Source organism: Phaethon aethereus (genome assembly GCF_964289735.1).
Source record: "Phaethon aethereus genome assembly, chromosome: 3".
Lineage (NCBI taxonomy): Eukaryota > Metazoa > Chordata > Aves > Phaethontiformes > Phaethontidae > Phaethon > Phaethon aethereus.
The window spans coordinates 60,515,333-60,539,990 of record NC_138576.1 but is presented as its reverse complement, the minus strand read 5'-3'; the positions used below and the strand labels follow the sequence as shown (position 1 = coordinate 60,539,990).

The 24,658-nt window shown below is 38.5% G+C and overlaps 1 protein-coding gene across 1 annotated transcript in view; it reads right to left on the bottom strand.

The window, feature by feature from the left end:
- Positions 1-4,522: 4,522 nt before the first annotated feature.
- Positions 4,523-24,658, bottom strand: part of RNF217 (ring finger protein 217) — a gene marked incomplete at both ends in the record, with an annotated part of 59,695 nt that continues 39,559 nt past the window's right edge. The window contains 4 exons of the mRNA XM_081997465.1: positions 4,523-4,596; positions 7,243-7,314; positions 13,073-13,274; positions 20,681-20,845. Of these exons, the coding sequence (XP_081853591.1) occupies positions 4,523-4,596; positions 7,243-7,314; positions 13,073-13,274; positions 20,681-20,845 (513 nt within the window). The remainder of the gene's footprint in view (positions 4,597-7,242; positions 7,315-13,072; positions 13,275-20,680; positions 20,846-24,658) is intronic.

Genomic DNA, 24,658 nt, shown 5'->3' with positions numbered 1-24,658 from the left:
TAATCCATGGTTCTTATCCACAACTTGGACCTATGCAATTATCATACCACGAATTATGAACGATGCAAGGTTTGCTCAAGGAACAAAAGACTACAACTAAATTTTAAAGAACTCAAGAGTCTGCAAGGCAAACTATTTGGCCATTGAATACAAAACAGTTTCTCAGATCTAACTGGCAACAGAAACCATTCAATCACTGGTGAATTTGTATCCTCTGCCAGAATTACTGCCCTACTTACAAGCCATTTAACATCACACAAGCTATGGCGGTCTTTGGAAGAGCAGAAAGCCCCTTGGCTAAAGAGAATACCTGACAGTGATTCAAAATGCCTTCTAGTTAAGTTGGCAATAGTCCCTGCAAATGAGTATTTTTAGTAAAGTAAAACTTCACATTGATCAAACTCTCAGAACCAATAAATAGATGTAAATTAAAAAAACTCCTATCATACTAGGAAGAGTTATGAAGTCAGCATTAGTAAGATCAAAACCAAACACAAAATCCTCCCTTAGTTACACATTTGCACTGCTCCAAAGGAAGATAATAGATCACTCAAAGTGCACTGTATTTTAATGACATTGGAAAGATATGAATCACAGAATCATTAAGGTTGGAAAGGGCCTTCAAGATCATCAAGTCCAACCGAAGAAGATGCTGTTTATTATAGAGGTAGTGAGAACTGAAGGCTAACAGACTTTCTTGTATGGCACTAAAACTGTCGGGTCAGCTACAACATGAGGCTACTCAGAATTAAACTTCTGCCTCTCACTTGTATTCCTACTCAGCTTCTTATTCTCCCTGGCCAATAGCTTGACACAAGGAAAAGCACAATTATTTTCCAGTCAGAAGCTCCTGGAGAAGCTCTGCAAATATAGCCACCTATGCCCTGAGAGGCTGCAGTAGTCAGAAACATCCTGCCACTGAGATGGCTGAGCAGCCCCGAAACTCGGCCCAATTAATGAAATACAACTAATTACTCTTGGTGGAGAAAGGGAGAATGGCCCCCTCCGGACCGGCGTGCCCAGCCAGCCCTCCCCAGCAGGAGCACGGCTGGGCACACGCAGCCCCGACGGCACGCCCGTGAGGTGGCCTGAGCACCGGCAAACCGATTTCCAGCCAAGCAAGAAACAGAAGGCTAGTGTAGAATGGATTTAGGCATTTCCTAGTCGGAATACAGGTATTGGTGAGCAACAACTTCTCACAAGGATAAATAATCTTAAACGCTAAATGTGGTAAATTTAATCCCGATGGACTCCATTGCCATTGAGTGGCAATCCCGATGATCAGCATTACCATAGCATGAAATCTGCCTTAGCAGGTTAATTCCGCTGCCTGATGAAGTTTTCTGCTAGTAAGATGGGAGTAGAACAGTCTGATGGTTTCTTTAGAGTACAGTTACAAAAACCAAAACATGTTTACATAATAAAAGACAAACATTTTTGAATTTCCTTAGAAAGTTCATTCCATTTCTTTCAAACCAATAAATTAATGTTTGGAAAACAGATGACATGACTTTAATGATTTCCTATGATATGAGGAGAACTGTTTAAAAGCTAACATTTTAATGAACAAAGTTTTCTACTACTTTTCATTATTTGTTGCTTATGTTAAATTATATTGATGAAAAATTTTATTCAAGGGGGAACATTTTTATGTGTGTGGAAAAAGACTTCCATATTCCTACTCTGCCTGGCTCTTGAAATTTTCTCCTGTTCTACAGAAAAGTAACAGCAAATATTATTGTCATTCCTATTTTTTTACCTACAGAGAAAGCAAGATTAGACTCTCTCACCTTGAGAAGATCAAAGATGCCTCGTTTTGCTAAGTGTAGAAAACAAAGAACCATTTCCCTTTGGTTTAATCTGTTCCAATAAAATGGCCTAGATGAAATGATAATGTAGGAGTTGAGATGTGTTCCTTTCCCCCACCCACAATGACATGCTTTCTGGATATAAAGAAGTGCAGATCTATTATCTTCCCTTTTATGCTCTTTATCGTAGTATCTTAATTTCAGACCTTACTAAACTGCCATTGGAAACAAAACAGCAAACACTGTATCTGTTTTCACTCTGCCATGACTGTAAGAGTATCTCACATATTTATAAAGAACCAGGAAAAGAAAGGAAATTAATCCACTGTATATTTAATTACACATAATCTCAAGTACTAAAATATTCTCAAGTGGAACAGTTTTACAGACTGCATTGCAAACCCAAATCTATCTATCTATATCTCACTCTGAGGTCTGAAGGTTTTTCTAAATAATACAAAAATATCTTCATTATTTGACATTTAAAGAAAGGAATAAAAATCCCTGAGTAAGACAAAGACAACTGATATGTATAGCCTCAGAAACACATTCAAAACCAAGACCGATTTTAAGGCAGCTTCCAACCTCAGACAGAACACAAATAGAAAACTGATGTGTCACAGAAGAAGAAATCCAATTAACGGGTGGATTTGCATTGACAATAGGCTTTAAATCTTACTTCTAAATGTCACTGCTGCCCTGCTTAATTTGCAAATCGTAGAAAGTTACTTTTTCTACCGTTGGGACAACAGGGTCAATATGCCCTTAAATTCAAATCGAAATACCAAGTACTTTTGACTGCTATGGTGTGCTTGTACACACAGTTTCAACAAGAAAAAAAAAAAAACAACAAGAAAACAAAACCAGAAGCTGACAGAAAACAAGCATACTAGTCAACTATGGTAAGCTGATATTTGTATTTCCAGGTAAACAAAATTAATCAGTTTCTTCCACTGAGGCTTTGAAGTCAAAGGGAGTATAACAGTATTATATTGGTGGGACAGAATACTATTTACTTAAAAATTACAACTAGATTCAGATTTAATAATGATTTTAAAGAAAGCGGTGCAAAGTACATCCTCTCAAATGATATGCTATTTGCGGGCCTAAATTTTGAAGTCTGTAGACTCTTTAGGACATTGCCCATCTCCCTGCTTCCCCCTCTGCTCATATCTCTCTATATATATACACACAAGTGCATATATATATATATATATATGTATCTTCAAACACACACACTGGAGGAAAAAAAAAAAAGTACCTTCACAGTACAAATCTGATCTTCTTTTCTTTAAGATCAGCTTGTATTTTTAAAGTATAAAGTTATTTCTCTTATTTGGTTCCTTTCCTTATTGTTTCAGTGTTCTCCTTACAGAAATTTATTTTATTCTATTTTTTTTCATTTATGTTATATTTGTATGATAAATTTGGATTATAACTAAAAGTGAAAAAATACTCAGCTGCTGATTCCTAATGCTGAATTATGTTGCTCTTGTGGTGATGTGCTGCGAAAGAGGTCTGGTAGCAAACAGCGGTACTCTTAAGTTAGGAAAAAAGAGCAAGGATAGATATTCTCTTCAGATCTGTAATGTGCCAGGAAGCAAAAAAAAAAAAAAAAAAGGAAACACAGAAGAATGAAATGGTCTCCTAAGAATTCATGACTCCTCCCCTTACCCCAAATTCACAGATTTTCCTCATGAGACAATCAGTGGATGCTCCAAGACTTATATAGCCCTCTTAAAACAAATAAAACGTGCTATTTAGGTTATAAAATTTCACCAAGTCAATCTTCACACAACTAGTGTGTAGCACATATATTATATGCCAAGTCAGAACAGGAGAACATGTTTCCAGCTTCCCTGAAAACACACTTCAGGGATATCTTGGGACAGAACAGGACACTGACACTTCTTGTTATCTGAACCCTTCAAGTTTTTTCTGTACTGGGAGAGTTTCAAAATGCTGTACTCCAATAAAACTGTCGCCCCCCCCCCCCCCCAATCAATATTGATAGGCTTTCATAAATTAAATATTGAACTGAAACCAATCAGCATATCTGGAAGCGTCACGGAGCTTCAATACTAAGGATATTTCTCCCTGAGGCACTGCAGCGCGGCGGTGGCAACCTACAGTCTTGCCCGCTAGCAGGACTCCGAAGATAACCAGCTGTCGTGCTCTGGCATGTGACGGGGTTCTGGTATGCTGAACAGAATGCTGTGTGATGGAAGTTATTTACAGAAGTAGTTTTTAATACCAAAAGTAGTATGCTCAGTATACAGTAAGAGTCCAAACACTTCTAAGCATTTCCCCCTTAAAGGCCGACACTGAAGTTAAAGGGAGCACGTGTTAGCAGTTAAATGCTTTCTTCACAGGTCAAATCGGTAGTAGAGTTGTGGCTACAATACAGACTTTGATTGTCTAGTTCAGAAACTTAGACTCAAAAACCCTCTTCAAAGTAATAGTTAAAAAAACCCCGAAACCCAAGACATTTAAAAAGCAGCAGTCAGGGGGCCCATCTCATTCAGAGTGCACCAGAGCAAAGAGGCTTTTTGGTCTGCAGTAGTGTTTTCGGCTGAGGGAAGACGGCAGGAGATCCCCCATTCTTCTTCCAGGGCGGTGGCTTTGATGCTGTTCCCAGCACTGTATTGCTCTGCTGCACAAAGCACGTAGAGCCCTTGCAGGACCAGCTCAGTTCAGGTGAGTAAGGTCCATCCTTACCAGGGCATACCTGTCCGTGACCTTTTCCTCTGCTTTTTACAAAGGCAATAGATGGGAAACACAAATAAACCTGCCAAAAGAAGAAAATAAGAAGAAAACCATAATTAAAAGCAATCTTTTGTGCATTTAATTAAAAAATACTAGTCTGCAACAGTCTCTTCAGTAAAAAGTTAAGCTATGCTTTCTGCTTACTTTACAACAAATTCCCGCCAACCCTACTCCCTTCTCTGACAAATATAAGATACAAACTTAAAACTTTTAAAAGCACTGTGGCAATCCTTAGATCTAAATCCAAGGCTGATTTGACTAAACTAGTTTTCAACCAGTTTCACATGTAACAGAGGCAGCACGTTATAGCTTTACTTTTTTTTTTTTTAAATATTATTTATTTTTACAAACATCCTCATCTATTGTGAAGTAATACCAAATGTTTATCCTTGCCTGGGCAGTGGACTATTTATTCTTAAAAGTCTTTTGAGAGAAAGGAAGCTGTAAAAGGCTAAATAAATAAATAAACTGTTTTTCACTTGAATAAACTTGATTTGTCATAAGAGGTACTCTTTTAAACCCAAATGAGAAGCATCTCCCACTTTCCCTTGCCACCAGCTGACTGAAACGGCCTTTTCAGATACCACTACAGTAACAACATATAACAAGAGATGACTACAGTCACCAGGGTCCTTGCTTTGCTCAGTAGACTTGTAAATGGTGTAAAACAGTTTTCAGCTATGATACTGAGATTACTCTAACAGTTGTGTTGGCAATAAATATTGATGTAATTACCTCAAACCCAAAACTTTCCTATAAATAATCATTGTTTTTGGAACTGCTAATACTGTTCTTTGTGATCATATCTTATCTAGCCATACCTAGGATGGGATTTCAGTGGCATACTGGGTATTATTGCTATTATTCCTGTTATATTACTGCAAAACCCTCTGAATATAAGCTAAAGAGTGTTTTTTTTCCCAGCACAGATTATACCAGATTGCTAAGCAAAATAAGCTTTACTGGCATTAAGAAGTCTTCACTACCTATATTTTTGGCATAAAAATGCCACCAAAAAGAATAAATATTTACATATATATATGTCTAAAAAACTACCTTCAGTGAATCCAAGTCAGAATATTGATACAGGAGAAATACATGTATTCTTAGCCTAAATATTGAAATTAATAGCAATATTCCTTATTTGGCCAGATGTAGTCTAGAACAGCTGTAATGATATTTTGGTTATATGCTGATTGGTTATATTTTGGCTTTATTATATCAAAATAAAGGGTGCCACATCCCAACATGACTCAGGGCTAGGCATACAATGCAAATTTTCAATGCAGTAAGTTTGCTGAAGAATTTTGAAGCAGCATGATCCCCAACTGATGTATTGCTGCCAACATAAATAGTGGATATGCACTTACATGAGCAAAATTATACATTTATCATGACAGTTTACTTCATTTCTGCGGGAGAATTCAGTTAAGCCAGGGAAAGAGCAGATTTGCTAGAATAACTACATCCATGTTAACACAACCACATTAACAGAGTTTTGATACTTTATCAAATAAGTTCACAGTACCATCTTTTGTGATAGAATCCAATTTGGCAGCCTATGCACTGAATCAGATTTTGAGATTCACTCATCCCAATTTGCTACTTCGTTGTTGTTGCTGTTGCATCTTCAAGCTGGAAGGCTCTTGGGAATATGCTTAGTGCCCCAAAAGTCTTGCCATGCACGTGGCCAGGATCTTAGAATTGTGATCGCAGAATCACTGGGGTGATTAAAGGGAGGGTCCAAGTCAGCCAGCCCCCAGGACTATGTTTAAATTACTCTGGCCTTTTTGGTTCAGAAAACAAAATAATTGGGAAAAAAATATAAAGCTATGTCCTGGTTTCAGCCAGGATAGAGAGCTGGTTTTCTTCACAGCAGCTAGTGTGAGGCTGTGTTTTGGATTTGGGATGAGAAACTGCTGATAACGTGCTGATGTTTTGGGTTGCTGCTGAGCAGTCAAGGACAGTCCAGCTTCTCGTGCCGGCCTGCAGTGAGCAGGCTGGGGGTGCATGGGGAGCTGGGAGGGGACACAGCCGGGACAGCTGACCCAGACTGGCCACAGGGATATTCCCTACCATACCGTGTCAAGCCCAGTACATAAACTGGAGTTGGCCGGGGGGCGGGAATCGCTGCTCGGGGACGGGCTGTTGATCACCAGGTAGTGAGCAATTGCTGTATTGGGCATCACTTGTTCTTGTACATTGCTTTATCGGTATCATTATTGTTGTTATCATTGCTGTTTCCTTCTCTCTTGCTGTCCTATTAAACTGTTTTTATCTCAACCCACGAGTTTTTTCCTAATTCTGTCCCCCATCCCAGTGGGGGAGGGGGAAGCGAGCGAGCGGCTGCATGGTGCTTAGCTGCCAGCTGGGGCTAAACCACGACAAGCTAACAGGCATAAAATACAAGTAAGAAAAAAAAAAAAAGCTTCTAAAGACAAATTTTTTTGAAAGAAGTCATCTAGTTGAAGCTGACGCTGCTCACTGCAGGGGGGTTGGAGTAGATGACCTCTCAATGTCCCTTCCAATCCAAAGATTCTATGATTTATAGTAAAACAGTATCTATGAAATTTGTACTTTGTGTCCTTCTCTGAGATGAAAATGAGATGTCATACAGCAAGTCACTGCAAAAATCAGATTTAGACTTATTCACATACGTAACTCTTACCTATTACAACAGCTATTGCTCCCAGTGCCAGTCCCAGAACCAGTATTAGGGGTGTAATGAGTAGTTTTCCAGCTGAAATGCAAAATTCATCAACAATTCAAAGTAGGCATTTTATTTTTCACTCTCCAATCATCCATAAATATTTTGATACCAGACTCCCAAAAGCTGGTTCATTTTTTTAATACTTTACCAGGATTCTGTAAATTCATCCTACAAATCCAACTAGGAGCTATCACCACTCAGCCAGCTCCCTGCACACATTTCTCTCTGCTCTCTTCACCCCCCACAACTCTCTATGCACAGTTCATTTTGTACATTAACAGTTAGCTTGCATTTACTTGTTTCCATTCTGAAATCCTTCGAGCATCGACAGGAACGTGATAGCTATAAAGCTACTATCATTTGGCTTCTCCGGAATCCTACTGCACAGCAACCACCCTGGAGAGATGCCAACCAAACCAGCATCTTGGAGAGTTTAGGTTAGCTCAAGGTGATGAGACTGTCACCTCTAAATATGCCTCTGCTCGCTTTAAAAGGCAGTGGTGAAGTCCTCATGTACAGTTGCAATTTAGGTCTAAATGAAACCACAGTCAAGTCTATTTTGGATCAACATTTAAAAGGGCACGTTGCTGCTCTTACATAAGGCAGCGAGGTTGTACAGCACACCGGCTAGCGCGTAAGACTAAGAACAAACAAAGCATGCTCTTATTCTTTACTTCTGATGAGTTCATGATACGTAGAAATGCGTGGAGGGAAGGCACAGCTCCTTCTGAAACACTGAAGTTGAAACTGAGCTTTGATTCCAAGTTATCTTTCTTGTATTTCCTGCTTTCAACTGAATGGCAGAATCTCCCTGGCTGTGCTGCTGAGCAGTTGGATCAAAGATGTCACTCATCTCAGCTGTTTGAAAATGCAGTAGGGCAGGCATTTTTACTGATACACCAGCAGCCTGATCAGGGATTTGAAATTAGGCAATTCTCTAAGTTAAGCACGTGTTTGAAAGATCACCTCTAGAAAGGGAGTAAAAGTGAGTTCGTTACCGCTCTCCTCCCTGCCCTTCCTTCTCTCAAGTCACTTGTATAAGATTTCAGTAAATGGATTACTTCATTCAATAATGATGTAAACCTCTCCATAACCTGAGACACTAATTTGGGCAGTCTGAAGGAAAAATGACATATTTTGGAAATATTTGCAGCAGTTAAATGAATTGGTCCTTTTCATGCTCTGTTTTGATAGCTTTGAAATTTCATAGGAGTGTTACAGGTGGGAAACATTAATTCCTAGAAGAAAAAAATTTGACAAATATTATTGGTATTACTCTAGTTACTAGGCATCCTAATGGTAGACCTTCTTGGGACTCCACTGTGCTGCATTCTATACCCACAGAAGCTGTCAAATAAATTACTCGAGTGTAGACAGGAGAAGGAATGTAGAGTGACCTCAAGAAAACTCAAAAAATGAACGATTAAAAACATTTAAAAACATTACCAGAGCCTTTAACAATTGCAAAGTAAAGTGTTTAAAAGATTAAGGTATGAACTCTCTTCACTTTATTAATAACCATGTAATTAGAATGGTAGAAAATTATGACTATTGGTACCAAAATTATTAAAAATTTAAACCGCTGAACTGTTGACTAAGCACACAGAAACAGAGTCTGCAGAAAGGGCTAAGTTAGCTTTTGACTGGAGTAGTTTCTCTGCAGACACAAAGAACAGTTCCTAAGCTAATTCAATTTAAGAACTTGTTTACTTGTATTTCACAAACTAACTCAGAGCTGAGATAAAGCATGAGTGAGTGTCTTTTTCCTTCTGCCTGTGAACATGAAGTTATGAGTATTGTGTAGGTCCAAGATCTCATAGAATAAAAGGACCTTTCATCGTCATGGGGCAACACCTTCTTTTAGTTATCAATGCATTCTTTCTAAAGGTTAAACTTTAAAACAGTTTAAACTTTAAAACCAAAACAAAATACCTTTTCTCCTTACGCATCTACCACATTTCAAGCCTTTATCTTTCTTTACCTTTGTAAACTAAAATTAAGGAAAAGTTAACATGAAGTCAACAAGATTTGCAGAAGTTACCATCAGTAAGAGTACAAGCAGCAAGAACCACTGTAAAGCAGCAGGTATGTACCTTTTACTCCAATCATTTTTATCAGCATTGTATGAAACAATTATAAAATGCTCCATTTTACACATCTGAATTGAACATTACTTTATAAGCAAATTCTGCTCCCAGTTTATTTTCTTTTCCTTGTGATTTCTATTACCTTTAAAAAACCATTGGTTTATGAAGAAAAGTGTGTTTGAATTCATGCTGCCATAAATATTTTTCCCTTATTTTTATTAAAGAACAGTTTGTGACTGTAGGCACAAACATTTGGTTCTTAACAGAAACCATGAGAGCATGCCAGCCTCCCATGAAGTGTTCTTTCCTTTCCACACACCCCACCCACCCAGATTTGGTAGAAACAAGCCAGAGAACCTTCACTATGAAATCACATTTGCTCTCCATAGCAAGAGAGCAAAATAAAAAGTCACAGAAGAAAATTTATCTAGCAACACCTTAGACTGACTCTACCACTGACAGCCAACATAATGTCCTCTTAATTTCCACTACTTAACTAAGTAGCAGAGGCATTTTACTACAGGAAAACCAACCTTTATTTTTTGCTACATGCTACTTAAATATAGAGACTATGCTTCTAATGGCCTATTTCTCTCCCACCATCTCCTCTTTCTAATGTCTTCTGCTGATTCTCAGACCATACAGTAACACCTGCTGATGATAATGCTCCATTCTTGCCTGATAAAGCCTTTGTGTATTTACATTTACAGTTCTAGCTACCAGGACGCCCCTGAGCCTAGGTGTGATGCCTAACTGGAATTAAACATTTCTCCATTTTCAACTTGATCTTAAATAATGATGAAAGGAAGCTTCATTTCAAAAGAAAGCAACAAAAAAAATACTATCAAAGATCATGACAAAGAAGAGTCTGATGGAGGGTCTATAAAAGAAAGATATGAGAGGATAAACAAGCTATTATTATTTACTCAAATTTATGATAAAACAAGTAACCAATGAAATTATCAGCAATCTATTAAAAAAAAAAAAAATCACACAAACACACAACAGAAGGGTGTTCTCTACACAACATAGTGAAACCCTACAGCCTCTACCAAAGATAATGTGGAAGCCTAAAGTATAAATAAATTAAGAACTGTATAATTTGGTGAAGGATACATCTACTGATAGTTATTAAGCAAAGGTTCAGATACAAACCTTAACTATGGAAGTGTGTAAAACAACGACTACTTGGCAATTAATTTGGGATTTTTTTTAATACCCCCCCCCCAATTTTACATTTGCCCAATTTGCACAGATCAGTTCTGCTGAAGGCTTGCAAGAATAGCAGATTTTGTCAAATTTCCACCATTCAAGATGACAGAATCTGTAAAGTGAACTGACACTGCATCACAGTTCGGGATTATACCAACTCAAAAGAAAAATGTGAGGCAATACAACCTTACAACAACATAATGCCTTCTTAAAGTGCATGTGCACCCAATATGCGTGTGTCTGTGTGGAAAAAAGTTAAAATAAATAAATACATAAATAAATCACGATTGGCTCACATATGTCAATCATAGCCAAAATACAATCCAATGGAGGAAGAATAGTAAGCTGAATTCCTGAATCCTAATCTGATGTAAACTGTTTAAATGTTCATTTTTTTATTTTCTAGCCTGAATTCTGTTAGGCCTCTGGAGTGTTTTGGTAGTTACTCATACATTGTACCAGGCTCAATACTAAAATACAGACCTCTGGAGATGACTGAGGGATTTAGTCATGGGTACCAATGCAGAATTCTTTGAATCATTGTCACCTTGAGTGTTAAGCTATTGTAAAAATGAGGGCAATTACTACATGTGCTGGCAGGTTCAGCTACCTCTGTCTCTATTCAAATGATGACCACTCCTGTGGAAAATAACACCGTATGACAGTACTAGTCCTGGAAAAAAATTTTTAACAGAAAACCCTAAGCTGAGGCTTTAAGCTTTGCTAATCTTTCTTGGTTTACTAATTAAAGCAAACCACAAATACACTTGCAAACATGAAATGAAAGTAAAATATCTTATACCTTCTATATGCATGTTTTTATAAATATGAATATATACATCTTCACTACCAAACTTTAACTGATATATGCACTTCCACATTTCTTCATTGCCTCCAAGTCACTGCAAATAAAATAATTTTCTTTCTTACTAGTAAAAGCTGTTTCTTTTTAAGAAGAAAAGGTTGTGTATTATTGTTTCCTAAAGAAAATAAACAGAGAAAATAGAAAATAATTTTAATAGTAATTATGCACACATGCATCTGCATTTTGGACTTTGTATGTGGCATTAAAACATGCCAACAGCTCTTCTGAAACCTTACTTCGAATCAGCCCTTGAAATTTATGCTTAAATTTATTCATGAACAGTTTATACCCATGTGCTCTAGGGACAGCATTGTCTTTAATCTAGACTAGATCTTCTCACATGTTGGAATTTATCTCTACAAAATGTATTGGAGTAGGCACAACCAATAATTTTGAATTTTTATCCACTTTCCTATTTATTTCCGTATGTTTAATTCACCCATTCAGTTTTTTTTAAAGCCTTGCAAGTTCCAGAGGTCAAACTAATGGGCTGGGATGACTTACTGTCATTTGTTAAACAAGCATTCCAGGTTTGTGAGTCTCCCACAACTTCGCAGATCAGCAAGGTTGGCATTCTTATCACCAGGCCTCTGAGTGTGTGTGCTAACTCCTAGTTTTCTTACGGGAGCTTGTTTGGTTCAGGAGTACTGTTTTCACCACAGGTCTGCTGACTGCAATTTCTAAACATTCAGTCTCTTACCTTTACCTCTACATTCAACATCACCAACTGATAGATTCAAAGCATCTCCTCATCCTAGGTGAATTCCAAGTCACCTCCTATTTCTATGCCTTAATTCAAAGTACCAAAGGTCCTATTTTCCTTAATAAGGCCCCTGTTTTTTGACGCCCAATACAACCATTCCCTATAATGTTATAGATGGGTTTACATGCTGTAAACTCACTACAACGACTGAAGTTAATCCATATGCAAGATATGTCGTAAGGTAACAATCTACTTTGTTATCTATTTTTCTTGTGCTTCCATAGGTTGAGACAGGTATACACCTGCCTGAAAAGCAAGTTAGGAATGTTCTGTTGTGTTTTTTTTTTTTTTTTTAAAAAGAAAAGTCAAGCTTTTGGCATTAGATTCCTGTGAGATAAATTAATGCATATAGTTGTACTTTGTTTTAAGCTGGATTTTACCTGAACCAAAGCTAGCAGTTAAAAGACAACTGTCTTCCTATTTAAACGGGCTAACCTGAGTAGTTTGGTTTTTCAAAACCAGGTCACGCTCAAATCCAAATAACGCTTTATTCAAACAAATCCTTGACACAGAAATTCATTGAAAAAAGGCTCCTGCTATGGTCCATTTCTCCTATATGGTTTTAGAATAATTATCACAACCAGCAACACGCATATTGACAATATTTTTGCAGTTTGCGTATATATTATTAAAAAGGGTTAGGAAACAACCTATCAGAGGAGGACACAATATGTACTCACACACAGTCCAGGGAACACAAATTCTATATATTTAAATATATTTAATAAACCACCTCTTACGTAAGTAAAACAGCAGGCTGCCCATCCTATACTTTAAACCAATAGCTTTTATTTAAGTCTTATTGCACCCCCCCAATCACCTTGTTGTGGAGCTCTCCACACGGAACATTTACCCACTCACCACAGACAGAGCCTCGCACTAATCTCCTTAAATGTGGTCTCTCGGGGAGGTAGCGGTATTTGCATCCAAAGATACTGAGGTTTGAGGTGTGATCTCCGAAGAACCGGAGCTGGCGGTATCTCTCCCCACAACGGTAACAGAAGTTAGTGTTACACTGTGAACAGGTCATGTGGTCACACCCTTCTGTTCTTTGGATGTGGATCTGTATATGCAGCAGCAGGAAGAAAAAAAAAAAAAAAAAAGATTATTTTTCCCCTCCTCCCTAAGCACAGGGAAGTAGGCACTAGCCCGTGCAGTCCACGCGTCGGATGGAAAGACATCGCAAGCAAGCTCCTGCTTAACTCGGCATTTGCACTGATTAATAGTGCAGCCAACCTAAGGCAATAATGGTTTTCTAAGGCATGTTTCAGAGCATCAGCTACAGTTGTTTCCAGATTTCCATACAGAATTTCCTGTATAATCCCCCTTCTTTGTTTGAACACTCTTTCTACCAGATGAGAATCTGAGTGATCCTTGCCCTTACTGATAACTTGTTTTTATTACTTAAGTAGACACATTAGCACCAACCTTTATTAAAAATAAAAGCAGCACAGTAACTATAGTTGTGAACCATGCTTGACCCCTCCATGAATGGGTTTCCCTTTTACACCACCTGTGGCCCCACTCCTTCTCCCATTACCATCACAAATTGATTTGGCATTTTATAATAAACACCAGAGTATGGGATATTTTTTTTTTTGGTAAAAAAAAAAGAAAGACTCCACAAACCATACAGAAAATTTACGCCAAGCTTTCACAATGCCCACAGTACAGCATGAAGCTGGGCTGCCTAAATTCTACATCCATCTTTCTGCTGATTGCCTGCATCAAGATCTCCACTCCCGTACCTCCATGTACTCTTTTGCAAGACTTATCTACTTTGCACAGGTCTCAGTTTAGTTAATAGTTCTGACAGTCTTAGAAGAAACGGTAGTCCTAGGGCTGAGTATTTCACTAAATCAATTATGATTACACAGCTACTTCTAAATTTTGCCAACTAAAAGTATAGCTAACTATAGGTAAATATAGGTAAACACACACTCTTCCATGCTCCACAGTGGAATGGCAGATGTATCTAATAAAAATTGAGCTTGGAAGTGACCCTCGGAGGTCATCTATTTTAACCCCTAGCTCCAAGCTGGGCTAACTTCAAAGTTGGTTCAGGTTGCTCCAGGTCTCATCCCACCAGATTTTAAAAGTTTCCAAGTATGGGTATGTCACAGTCTCTTTGAGCGACCTGTCCATGCTTCACCACCCCCTCAGGAATATTTTTTCCCTTACATCCAGTTAGAATTTTATTTTCTGAAACTTGTGACAGATGAATGAATGCCTCCTGAAATTCTTATCCATATGTACGTGTATTTATTTTGCAGGGAAGTACAGGTAAAGACAAGGCATCATTACTCAGTGGCCCTGCAAGCACCAGAGATGGCTGAAAGCTCAGGTACAGCTGAAGCCTCTCACCTCAAGAGAGGCTTCTGACTCCTGAGGTATCTGACACTCCTGAGAAGGGTCAAGTGTGTTTGTTCTCTGGTGCTGATCAGGATTCATCTGTGATCTGAGAAATCTCGCTCACCCAAACAGCTGCAGAAACTGGCACTTTATACATGGAACAAAGTGATGTTTTCCACCAGCAATACTTCTGGTAAAAGATTCCAGGGCAGATGTAGTTAGCAGTAATTCCAGGTACACCTGCCAACATCCTTGTGCCAACAGTACTGATCTCGGAATTTGTATTTCTAAACTTTCAAATGCTTCTTTCACACCTAAGAGGGGAAAGACATTCACAAGAGAGAGGACTAGGCTATAAAAACATTACTTTCTACTGGGCAAGTATACCGGTGGACTTGCATTCATCCCATAGAAGGGATACAAATAGACTGACCAATTACCCCTTCTACCATGAGGAAGTCTGCTGTATGACAGGTGCCCTGTTTTCCAGAAGCACCTGAAAAAAATACCATTGCTGATGAGCTTTATCACAGAATCATTAAGGTTGGGAAAGACCTTTAAGATCATCAAGTCTACCCACCAACCCAACACCACCATGCCCACTAAACCATATCCTGAAGTGCCATGTCTACATGTTTTTTTGAACACTTCCAGTGATGGTGACTCCACCACCTCCCTGGGCAGCCTGTTCCAATGTGTGACCACTCGACTTCATGGTGACTTGTAAGTCACTTGACTTCAAAACTTTGCTTGCAATCAGTGCTTAAACGTGAAAGAAAAGTCTACCCAATATTGTACCAACTTAAGCATAACTTCTGAAGTTATACACTATTTTCTTCTAAGAGAGATACTGTCAATTTCACTTTTGCTTTTACTTTTCAGGTTTTATATGTTGATCCTACTTATGGAGCCATAGTTCATTTAGCTTAGTTCCTGGGACATTAACTTGAACTGTAATTAAAGAATTTTAATAGTGACTTAATATATATTAACAGATTGACTTTAAAATTTAATTCCAATTAGTTTTTCAGGGAACTGAAATTCAGACAGTAACTATACAGAATTTTGTAATTTCTGAGGTACCTTTCCTTATCTGCTGATTCAGTGATGTATCTCCATCTTAAAAATTTAAATAAGGGAGTTAGATCTTATGACACTAATGAGAATTAACTGGTTGCTTTCTTTTCTTTTTGAATCAAGACTGTTGAATTTTCCTTCCTCTTTTTTCTCAATTTACCAACCCAATCTATTAAGTTACCATCAATCCTAACTGAAAATCTGTACAAGCCTATAAAAACCCTAGATGCAAACCAAAACCACTTCACATTTCAAAAACAAATTAATTTTCTTTGATAGTAAGAACTTTAAGGAGCTACTGGCAATAGCTTTAGACATTCTATCATCAATACCTTTTCAGAAATACCCACCTCTTGGACACTGCCTGCCATTCTTCTACCCACACTTTCTTAGAAGCATCCCAGTTCCAGTTAGCCAGGCACCATTCCTAAATCACTTCTGTTTCTGGTCTAAATCCTCTAGACATATTGTCCTCTTAAAACATAAAAAAGTTGATAGAGGATTTATTTTCTTACAGACACACGTTGCAATTATATACTTTATCTTTGCTTCTTCAAAAAGTATTACAAAATTTTTAGTGCATACTTATCTGCACATATATAACTGCCTTCAAAAGCTGCAAATTTGGAACAACTGGTTGTACTTGCCTATATTTTTTGTTGCAAAAAAAGCTTCCCTGTTTTAGTGAGGAGATACTTCATTAAAAAATGAAATAAATAGATAAAAAATAACCACCTTAGAGGTGGGGCTTGGACTCCCTATCATATGCACGCAGACTGACAACACCAGATGAGCTTCGTATGATTCGGTCAGGCTGCCTTCAAGCCTAAGACATGATATCTCACCCGATCAACTCCAGCTCTGGTTCACACGGACGTGCCTCCCTCCCCTCAGGACAATCCACTGACAGACAAATTACAAATCTATAGGTCGGGAAAGCGATGGCCGATGGGTCAGATATCACACAAGTGTTCCTGCTCCATCAGCAGTACCGCGGCACGCGGCAGGCAGCCGGGGGAAGGCACGGGGCCAGGAGCGCGGCTTGCTATAGTTAGCTGTAGCCATGCAGGGTTCGGTGCCTTGCCAAGGTGAGAGCTCGATGACTGCAAGCCGCTTTCTGCCTCCAAGCAGTGCTACTGGCTTCATCCTGCACCCAGAGCCTGCTCAAAGCCAAAGACGTACCCTCACCTTACAGGGAAAGGTTTAGTCATTCAGAAACCCAAGAATGGCTCCCAGAACAAGAGGGGTGAAAATTACACACCGACCACAAAGCACACAGAGCTCAGAGTCTTGAGCAAACAACTGAAGTAGCACAGTGGCTATTTCAGACCCTCACTTTAACCCCTCTGCATGTTACATGTCCTTTCACAGAAATCTTCCAGGGAAATTGCTTCCAAGAGATCTGAGGATGAGCGGCGATTTCTCCTCCACTCCTTCTAAAGAAAACCTGGTGCACAGCTTTATTCCTTCCCTTCATATACAAGCAAGAACCCTCCTCCCTTCAGAGGATGAGAAATAATTCACAGAGCACCTTCAAAAACTATGCCCTGAGTTATTTGATAACGATTCTATTAATCAGAACACTGAATCCACAGATAAGAAGTACATACTCCTTGATTTGCATTGACATCCGTGTTTACTTAAATTTCTACTGCTGTTCAAAGCTTTCAAAGCTAGAGCTGCTATCTGGTGTTTCCTCACACAGTCTTGTTTTTGAAATCTGTGGTAAGATAACACCAACATGAAGTACTTCCTCGGTTTGCTGTACTGTAAAAACACTTCTGGAAAAAAAGGATTCTCCTGCAAACACATTGTCACAAGAAATTGTAAACAATGATACCCTAAAATAGTAGTGGGAAAGACAAATATAGTTATAGATTTTATGAAAAGGCATCTAATAATATGTAGCAAATTTGCACTCATTAGCCAGCTCCCTCTGGAACAAGACCAGCACTTTTTTGACAAGTCTTGTTGAGAAAAATAGGCTATGCTGAGTTTCTCAAAATAGTGTATAATAAATTTGGAAAAGGCTCTATTAAAAACAAAAAAGAGATGTAAAAATTAAGATAGGTTTTTAAAAGTAGTATTTTGTCATAATTCCATACTGATATATCGTCACAAAATGAATCTACAATTATGTATTTTGGCAGTGTGTAACATTTTCATTTGAGAGACATCAAGTAAATATAAGCTATTTCTATTAGGTGCACTAAAGCTGTGTAGACCTATAGGAAAAAGGAATCAAGTTTAAGCTTATTTAACAGTGCCCACTAGTATTCACACCACAAACTGTTATGTTCTTTCAAAGCACTTATGAAAACCACTGAAAAACTTGTGAATACTTGTCTAAGGATCTGCCTGTGTACACACACACCCCCCTGCCATAGGAGTGCTCCCGTTTTCTCACCTGCACGCCCAGACAAGACAGTTGTGCATTCTGCTTCTCTGTGGTACAGCTACTTAAAAAAGAGTCTGTGTGTATATATAATTACGTCTAGAAGATATCTGTAAAGTATGGTCACAGTTTACATCGCAATCAGCATCCCACTTTGGAAGCTACCAGTAGTTTTACAAGTTATGTCAGTAAAGAAATTCTACCTCTACTGAAGTTTTTACCTTTAATTTCCGTTAGCTTCAGTTTTAGCATAAAGATTAAATACTAACATCTTGGCACTTAACAATTTATTCTTGGCTTTTCCTCAATCTGTTTGTCAATTTTGGCTGCTGCAAATTTTTAATCAAAATATGAAAGAGGTCTTTAAGTAGACTATATGCACACACCAAAATAAAGCACGTTGTCACCTGAAACATTGCCTATGTGGATCAAGAACAAGAATAAATCAAGTAGTATGTTACCAAGGCTGTTTTCTCTGTCATTCTTTTCTCTATTTTATTTGGAAATATGATGGTCATCTGATTCAATGTTATTTTATACAGTGGTTTTGCGAGGATGGCTGGAGGGAAAGGCAGTGAAAGTATTAGCTCAAATCCTCCTGATCCCAAATTGTTAACTGTTGGTATGTTCATCCCCATGTGCTCAGACATTTATTAACACTGTGATGAAGATGAAGAATGCTGCATAAGATACCTTTTTTGTAACCACACATTGGGGGACGGGGGGTGAAGAACAGTAGCACTAAATAATCTTTTGATTACTTGCTGGCTATGGATTTGATTTAAAAACAAACGAATAAACAATGTGTTGATAAAAACATTTTGGAGGTTGTAGGCAAGAACTTTTTTCACCTCTGCAGAAAAGTATCAGGAGTGGGGGTGGCAATACAGTTTATGAAAAGGCTGAATTCCCTCTTCGATATTCACACTACCAGAAAGGACTTGTTAACACAGGTTCTTTTTCTGTGCTACTTTCATATCTTTCCATACTGCCTCCCACCATGGCAGAGGTTTTATTTTGTTTTGATTATGAAAAGAAACCTAAAGTATTTCTGGAATTAATAGCCAAATTTATGCAACTTCAGGCTTCAAAATTAGTGACTGAACCTGCATAAGTTTCAAGCGCTCAGCTTTTTCTTTTGAAGACGGTGAAAACAGTTGTACATTTGGCATTTTAAATTTAAAACTTACTAAGGATAAACACATTAGTGTTAGCAGTTTTAGTTCCTTTCTCCTTCTAGCTAGCAGTCCTCTTTCCCGTGCTTTTCCACATTCATACTTTTTTGCTTGGTGTATTTTTTTCTTCTTTTTTTTGGGACAACTTATTTCAGTATTTGCATCATTTGCATTGTCATAAAATACAAGACTGGACACAAGTCAAAGAATTAAAAGCAAAACAGAAACTTCTTCCCACTCCAAAAAGAACAAATTTTCCCAAAGGATTTTACTGTAAGGCTTTCCAGAAAGTGAACATTTTTATAACTGGCTCAAACCTATAAACTCTTACCAAACGGCAAGTTGTTAAAACTCTGTTCAAGTGTCCTGTGTGCGCGGGAGGAAGGGTAAGCAACCGACTGCTGATTTCAGAGTTTTCTGAATTTTGCTTAGTGTTTTGAAATCTTTCAATTTCAAGCTATGGCATCACAGGCATTTTTTTCCCCAAGACCAAAATAAGATACTTAATAAACTGATAAACATTCTTTTATTTGCACAGGATAAGGCCCATAGTGTGACAAAAGTATACTTTGGACTTTTAGGAGTAAATCTTCCCATTCAATATTTCCTACCAAATGTTCCAGTTTCTTTACTTTGTCCTCTCCATGAAGTGGATGTAGAGCAATAGATAGGTTCAAGTCAGGTACTCCCTTTCAGAAAAAAGGACAGACTCCCACCACCATGGTGCTCTCAAGGTTTTGACTTACTACTCTGTCAGCAGCTGGGAGATAAGTGCTGTGAAAGAAATAGTGAACAGACATAACAACCACCTTCGTTAAGGGCAGCCGGTGCAGGGGTGTGTGGGGCTGTTGCATCTCATTTGAGTAGTAGGAAATATTTCCTATCCTGAAAGAGATTAATGATGTTTTTAGGGCATGGGACTGCATTTCAGTCTATTGAAAATTAAACTGACTTATGAGAAAGGCATGTGAAGAACTGACATTTAATCCCAAAAAACCTCTGGTTTTGCTAAATCTTAAAGTCTACCTTAGTTAACTTGTGGCTGGAGCACTTTCTGCCTTACTCAGAAACCCAATTCACCCAAGCTCTTTGGAAAACCTGACAAAGGGCACCATATTTCTCTAAAGCTTTACATTTCTTTAGAGGTTTGTGTTGTTGTTGTGGGTTTTTTTTTTTTTTTTTTTTTTAAGGAAAAATTTGTACTGTAACACATTCATTAAAAGCATACATTCAAGCCTCCTCTTAGGATTTCCCTAATGTTTCTTTTATGTGCAGACATTCTGCAGAATCAGTGCGGAAACCAGCAAGTAAAACATCCGACCTGTTTTTCAAATTGGGTCATCGACAACAATCTGCACAAGAAGCGTGAATTCCATTTCCAATGCCGAGCAGAAGCTACAAATATTTACTTTAAATATATATTTAAACAGTTTGAAGCCACTACTTGCAAGCCAAGGCAGAGCAGCTCACCTTGCATTTTGGACACTTCTGGGCATTCCTCTGCCCATGTTCGATTTCGTTGGCCCAGTGACGCAACAGCTTGTCTCCCTTCTTGTATTCTTTGCAGTTAACGCCTTCATGCCAGGGAGAATGGCACTTGAAACACCAGACAAATTGGCAAGATGGACACTGGATCTGTATAAATGAGAAAACACCACATGTCTGCAAGCTGGGCACTGACCCAACTGGAAAGCCTGTTTTAAAACCACTGCTTTTAATTTAAGAGAGTAGCTGCCCAGTAAAGGTCTAACATCTTTTGAAATGTCTGTTTTAAAAACACAAGAAGTTGTGGAAGCTAACGTGTTCTTTTTCTTTTTTGAAAGAGAAAATACAGCACTAATTGCTAAAGCCAGGAAAGGCCCCAATCAAATGAAGCACAAGTAGCTTGGTGTAAGCATAGGAACTGCTGCCTGAATTCACTGTGTGGCTCAAATGCCAAAAGGCAAAAATCCAGAAAGCTTATTCAATTGCCTCCAACACATGCGTGAGATCATCTAAAAATGAGCATCCAGTTTTCAGTGCAGGGGATCTCGGTCTTCTAGTTACAAACTTCACTGCCTAGGCTATCACCAGGGAGTACGTGGTCTTCTGAAGAGGCTCTAGAGAGTGCAGAATGAGTTATGAAGCCTCTATTAGAAATGGTTCTGGGAAAAGTGGCCAAAGAGCGAGTGTCTCAACCAAGGGCCACAACTACTACCTGGAAGTCAGGCACCTCCTTTTGCTTTTGATTGCCAAAGAGCCCGCTTGCTACAGACCATGCCTAACGGCAAAAACCATGAGTCAAGCTCCATAAACTGAGAAAGGATCTATTCTTCCCACTTCCTGGGTTTTAAATCATTGCACCAAACGGATGCCATCGTCATCATGTCTTCCTCCAGAGCCTGGCTATTTTTTTGACAAAAGCTATGTCAGCTGCTGGCGTTTGCAGAAGTAATAAATAGAGGCACACTACAGGTGCTTACCTGATGAAAGACAGGCCTCCTACCTGGATTGTGACTAAAGAAAGCAAGAACCAGAAGCCACATTACACACAGGCACATCTAGGCTCCTGCAACATCTTCGCTACCGCTGTGTTTGGCAGCAAAACGTCTCAGCCTGAAAGACGGGAAGGCACATCTCTCACACGACTGCTGAGCCCCGTCCACCAGCTCCAGTTGCAGCCCATGCCTGGCACTGCCCTGGCTTTGTACCAGCTGATGGACTGGACTGAGAAATTCAACCAGCCAAAAAAAGTCTTTCTGGTTGTATCCGTGTCCAGACCTGGTTCACCACCGAACTACGGATGCGTCTGTGCTGGCCGTGCATGCTATGGGGGTGCTGTTCAGGAAACTACATACTAGGGTGTAGTCACATGTGAAGCCCCAAAACATATTCCCAAAGTCCTCACTCCCACCACTTGCCATGACCTCTGCTCAGACACACGGAGACTGGTGGTGTGCTGCCTCAGCTCCAGCTAGAGTCCAAAGTAGGTCCTCTGATGTTCCTTAAGTATTTTGCTGGGGGGCAGCCAGAAATTATTTATATGTGCAATTCCTACATCCATTACAATTAGCATGCTAATACAAAGCTGATCTGATCTCTGATGCACAACTGAGAGTTGAAGCTGTCTGCTACCCTTAATACTATTTCCTGAAGTTCTATACACAGAGATAGCATTTAGGTTTTTTGTCTTTAATGGCTCATAAAAAAACTTAATTGACACAATGGCTCAAGCTGGGCATTTTTATGACCCTAGCTAACCCATTTTTCAGTGGTTGTCTTTAACTTTTCCTGTAGAAACCAAATGTTTTTTTACACTGCAGCAGTGTCTAACAGTTACAGCTTCATTTGTATAAAGTGATGTACTTCTGTCTGTGCAGCACTGTTCAACAAAGTATTTTACCTTTAATGGTGGACTATATGATATGTGGCTCAATGCACCACTTCAGCTTACCTCTTTATGCCAATCCACATCTATAGATCAGCAAGTGCAAGAATTAATGATCAAGGAGTTCATCATCAAGAGAATTAATAACTTTCTCACTACCTGTAAGACATCCAGGACTCCAAGATACTTTGTCTGGGCACAAGGCTAAAGTGCAAAGAAGGGAAGCAGTACCAAGAAGTTGACAGATTTTCTTCTTATTACAAACACGTTAACATTTTAGTCAGCTACCATCTGCTAGTCATTATCCTTGTAAAAAAAAAAAATCATACATGCATTTAAGTGTTAGAATACATACTTTTCCTTCATATCAAGCAGATTCAAAGAGAGCATAATATTAAAATGGATTAAATTCTGATATCCTGTACCCTGTGCAAGTATGGCTTATTGCTTTCTACAGCTACAAAGTGACATTTTTGCTCAGGCACAGAGTAAGGTACTTCACACACAGGAAAACTGCACTTACCACATGTTTCCTGTCAACAAAATAAGTTACAGAAGACATAGGTAGGCAGCACAAAACCAAGAAAGAAAAACAAATGAAACTTGTTTGTAGGGAAACTACACATTAAAGCTGCAACATTGTTACTTTTTGCATGAAAAAACAGTGATGTCTGAGACCAAGATAAATAAAACAAAAGCAATACAAAAATATAACCAGTGCCCTTTCTCTGATTTGTTGCTCTACTGGCCCAGGTGACAAACCAAAGGAAATACACTATCCAGCATCTCTGCTTTCCAGATGAATTTTCCTAATAAAAACAGCTTAATAGGAAAGAGAAAAATTCCCACTCTGAAGAACCTAAAGAATATCGTATTTATTGCTACTAACCAAACTAGCACAGAGAACTGATCTATGTTTCCGCAATCCTTTAGAAACCGATATGCACAAAACAGCTTAGATTACTAGTGACTAACCTGCCCAATATCTCTGTATTTTTCCTCCCCCCTTTTCTTCCCGCTCAAACGTTTGAATTTACGTTTTTCAATAATGCATGTCACAGTGACCTACTGCTGGAAAGATAGGAGGCATTGCATTGTATTACTCAGTATTTGGTACACCCCAGCCAAAGATGACGCTTGTAGCCACAATTAAGTGTTCTGCAACCTGAAACCTTTTATCTTTTATCAGTTGCAGTATTCAGACATTTGAGATGGAACATGAATGTTAAAAAATACAAACCCAAAAACAACAGATATAGGAAGCTGCAAGTTAAAGCTTCTTTCTTTAACAAAATGACAACATAATTTAAAACATGAGTTTTGTGGGTTTGGTTTTGAGTTGATTTTTTTTGATGAAAATCTGACACATTCATTGCAGGCTCTATCTTTCTATTATGGCATGAATATAATTGGAAGAAATATAGCAGCCACTAGGATATGTATTCAATCTTAGATACTCACACTGACATCGGATGTTTCCAAATACACTACTTCGAAAGTACTGAAATACAGGATGAGGCTATAACCACATGAACTCAGAATAACATTTGTTACCACAAATGGCCCTGACTAACTGAAGTAAACTAGGTGGAACTGTCTACTTCATTACCAGGTTTGGAGTTCCTAGCTTCCCGTTCCACCTGCCAGCCCAACAGAACTTGCCACAAAAGTAAATACTTTTTACATTTTGAATGAGCCACTTGAATTCTGTTCAATACTGTATGTTCAATACTGTCTGAACATACATTCAGCAGGCAAAGAAAAGCATGTTCTTTGAAGTACATATGAACCTTATTTTTCTTGGAACTAGTGGCCACAAAACAAAACTCTAAACCTATTCAAACTTGGATGCCGTGTGACACCAGTGCGCTTAAGAAATAGGAACACAACAGGGCAATTACAGCACTTTCAAATTATTATTCCATTTTTTTCTTTCTGAAAAGCAAAGAAAGAAGTCAAGATGATTTGCTTTATGCTTCAGTGTTAGTGCATGAAGTCATCATAGTGAGGATGTAGAAATGCTATCTACATGTAATTTAAAGCAGTAAAATATATTATAGTCCAGCAAAGCAGACAAACCG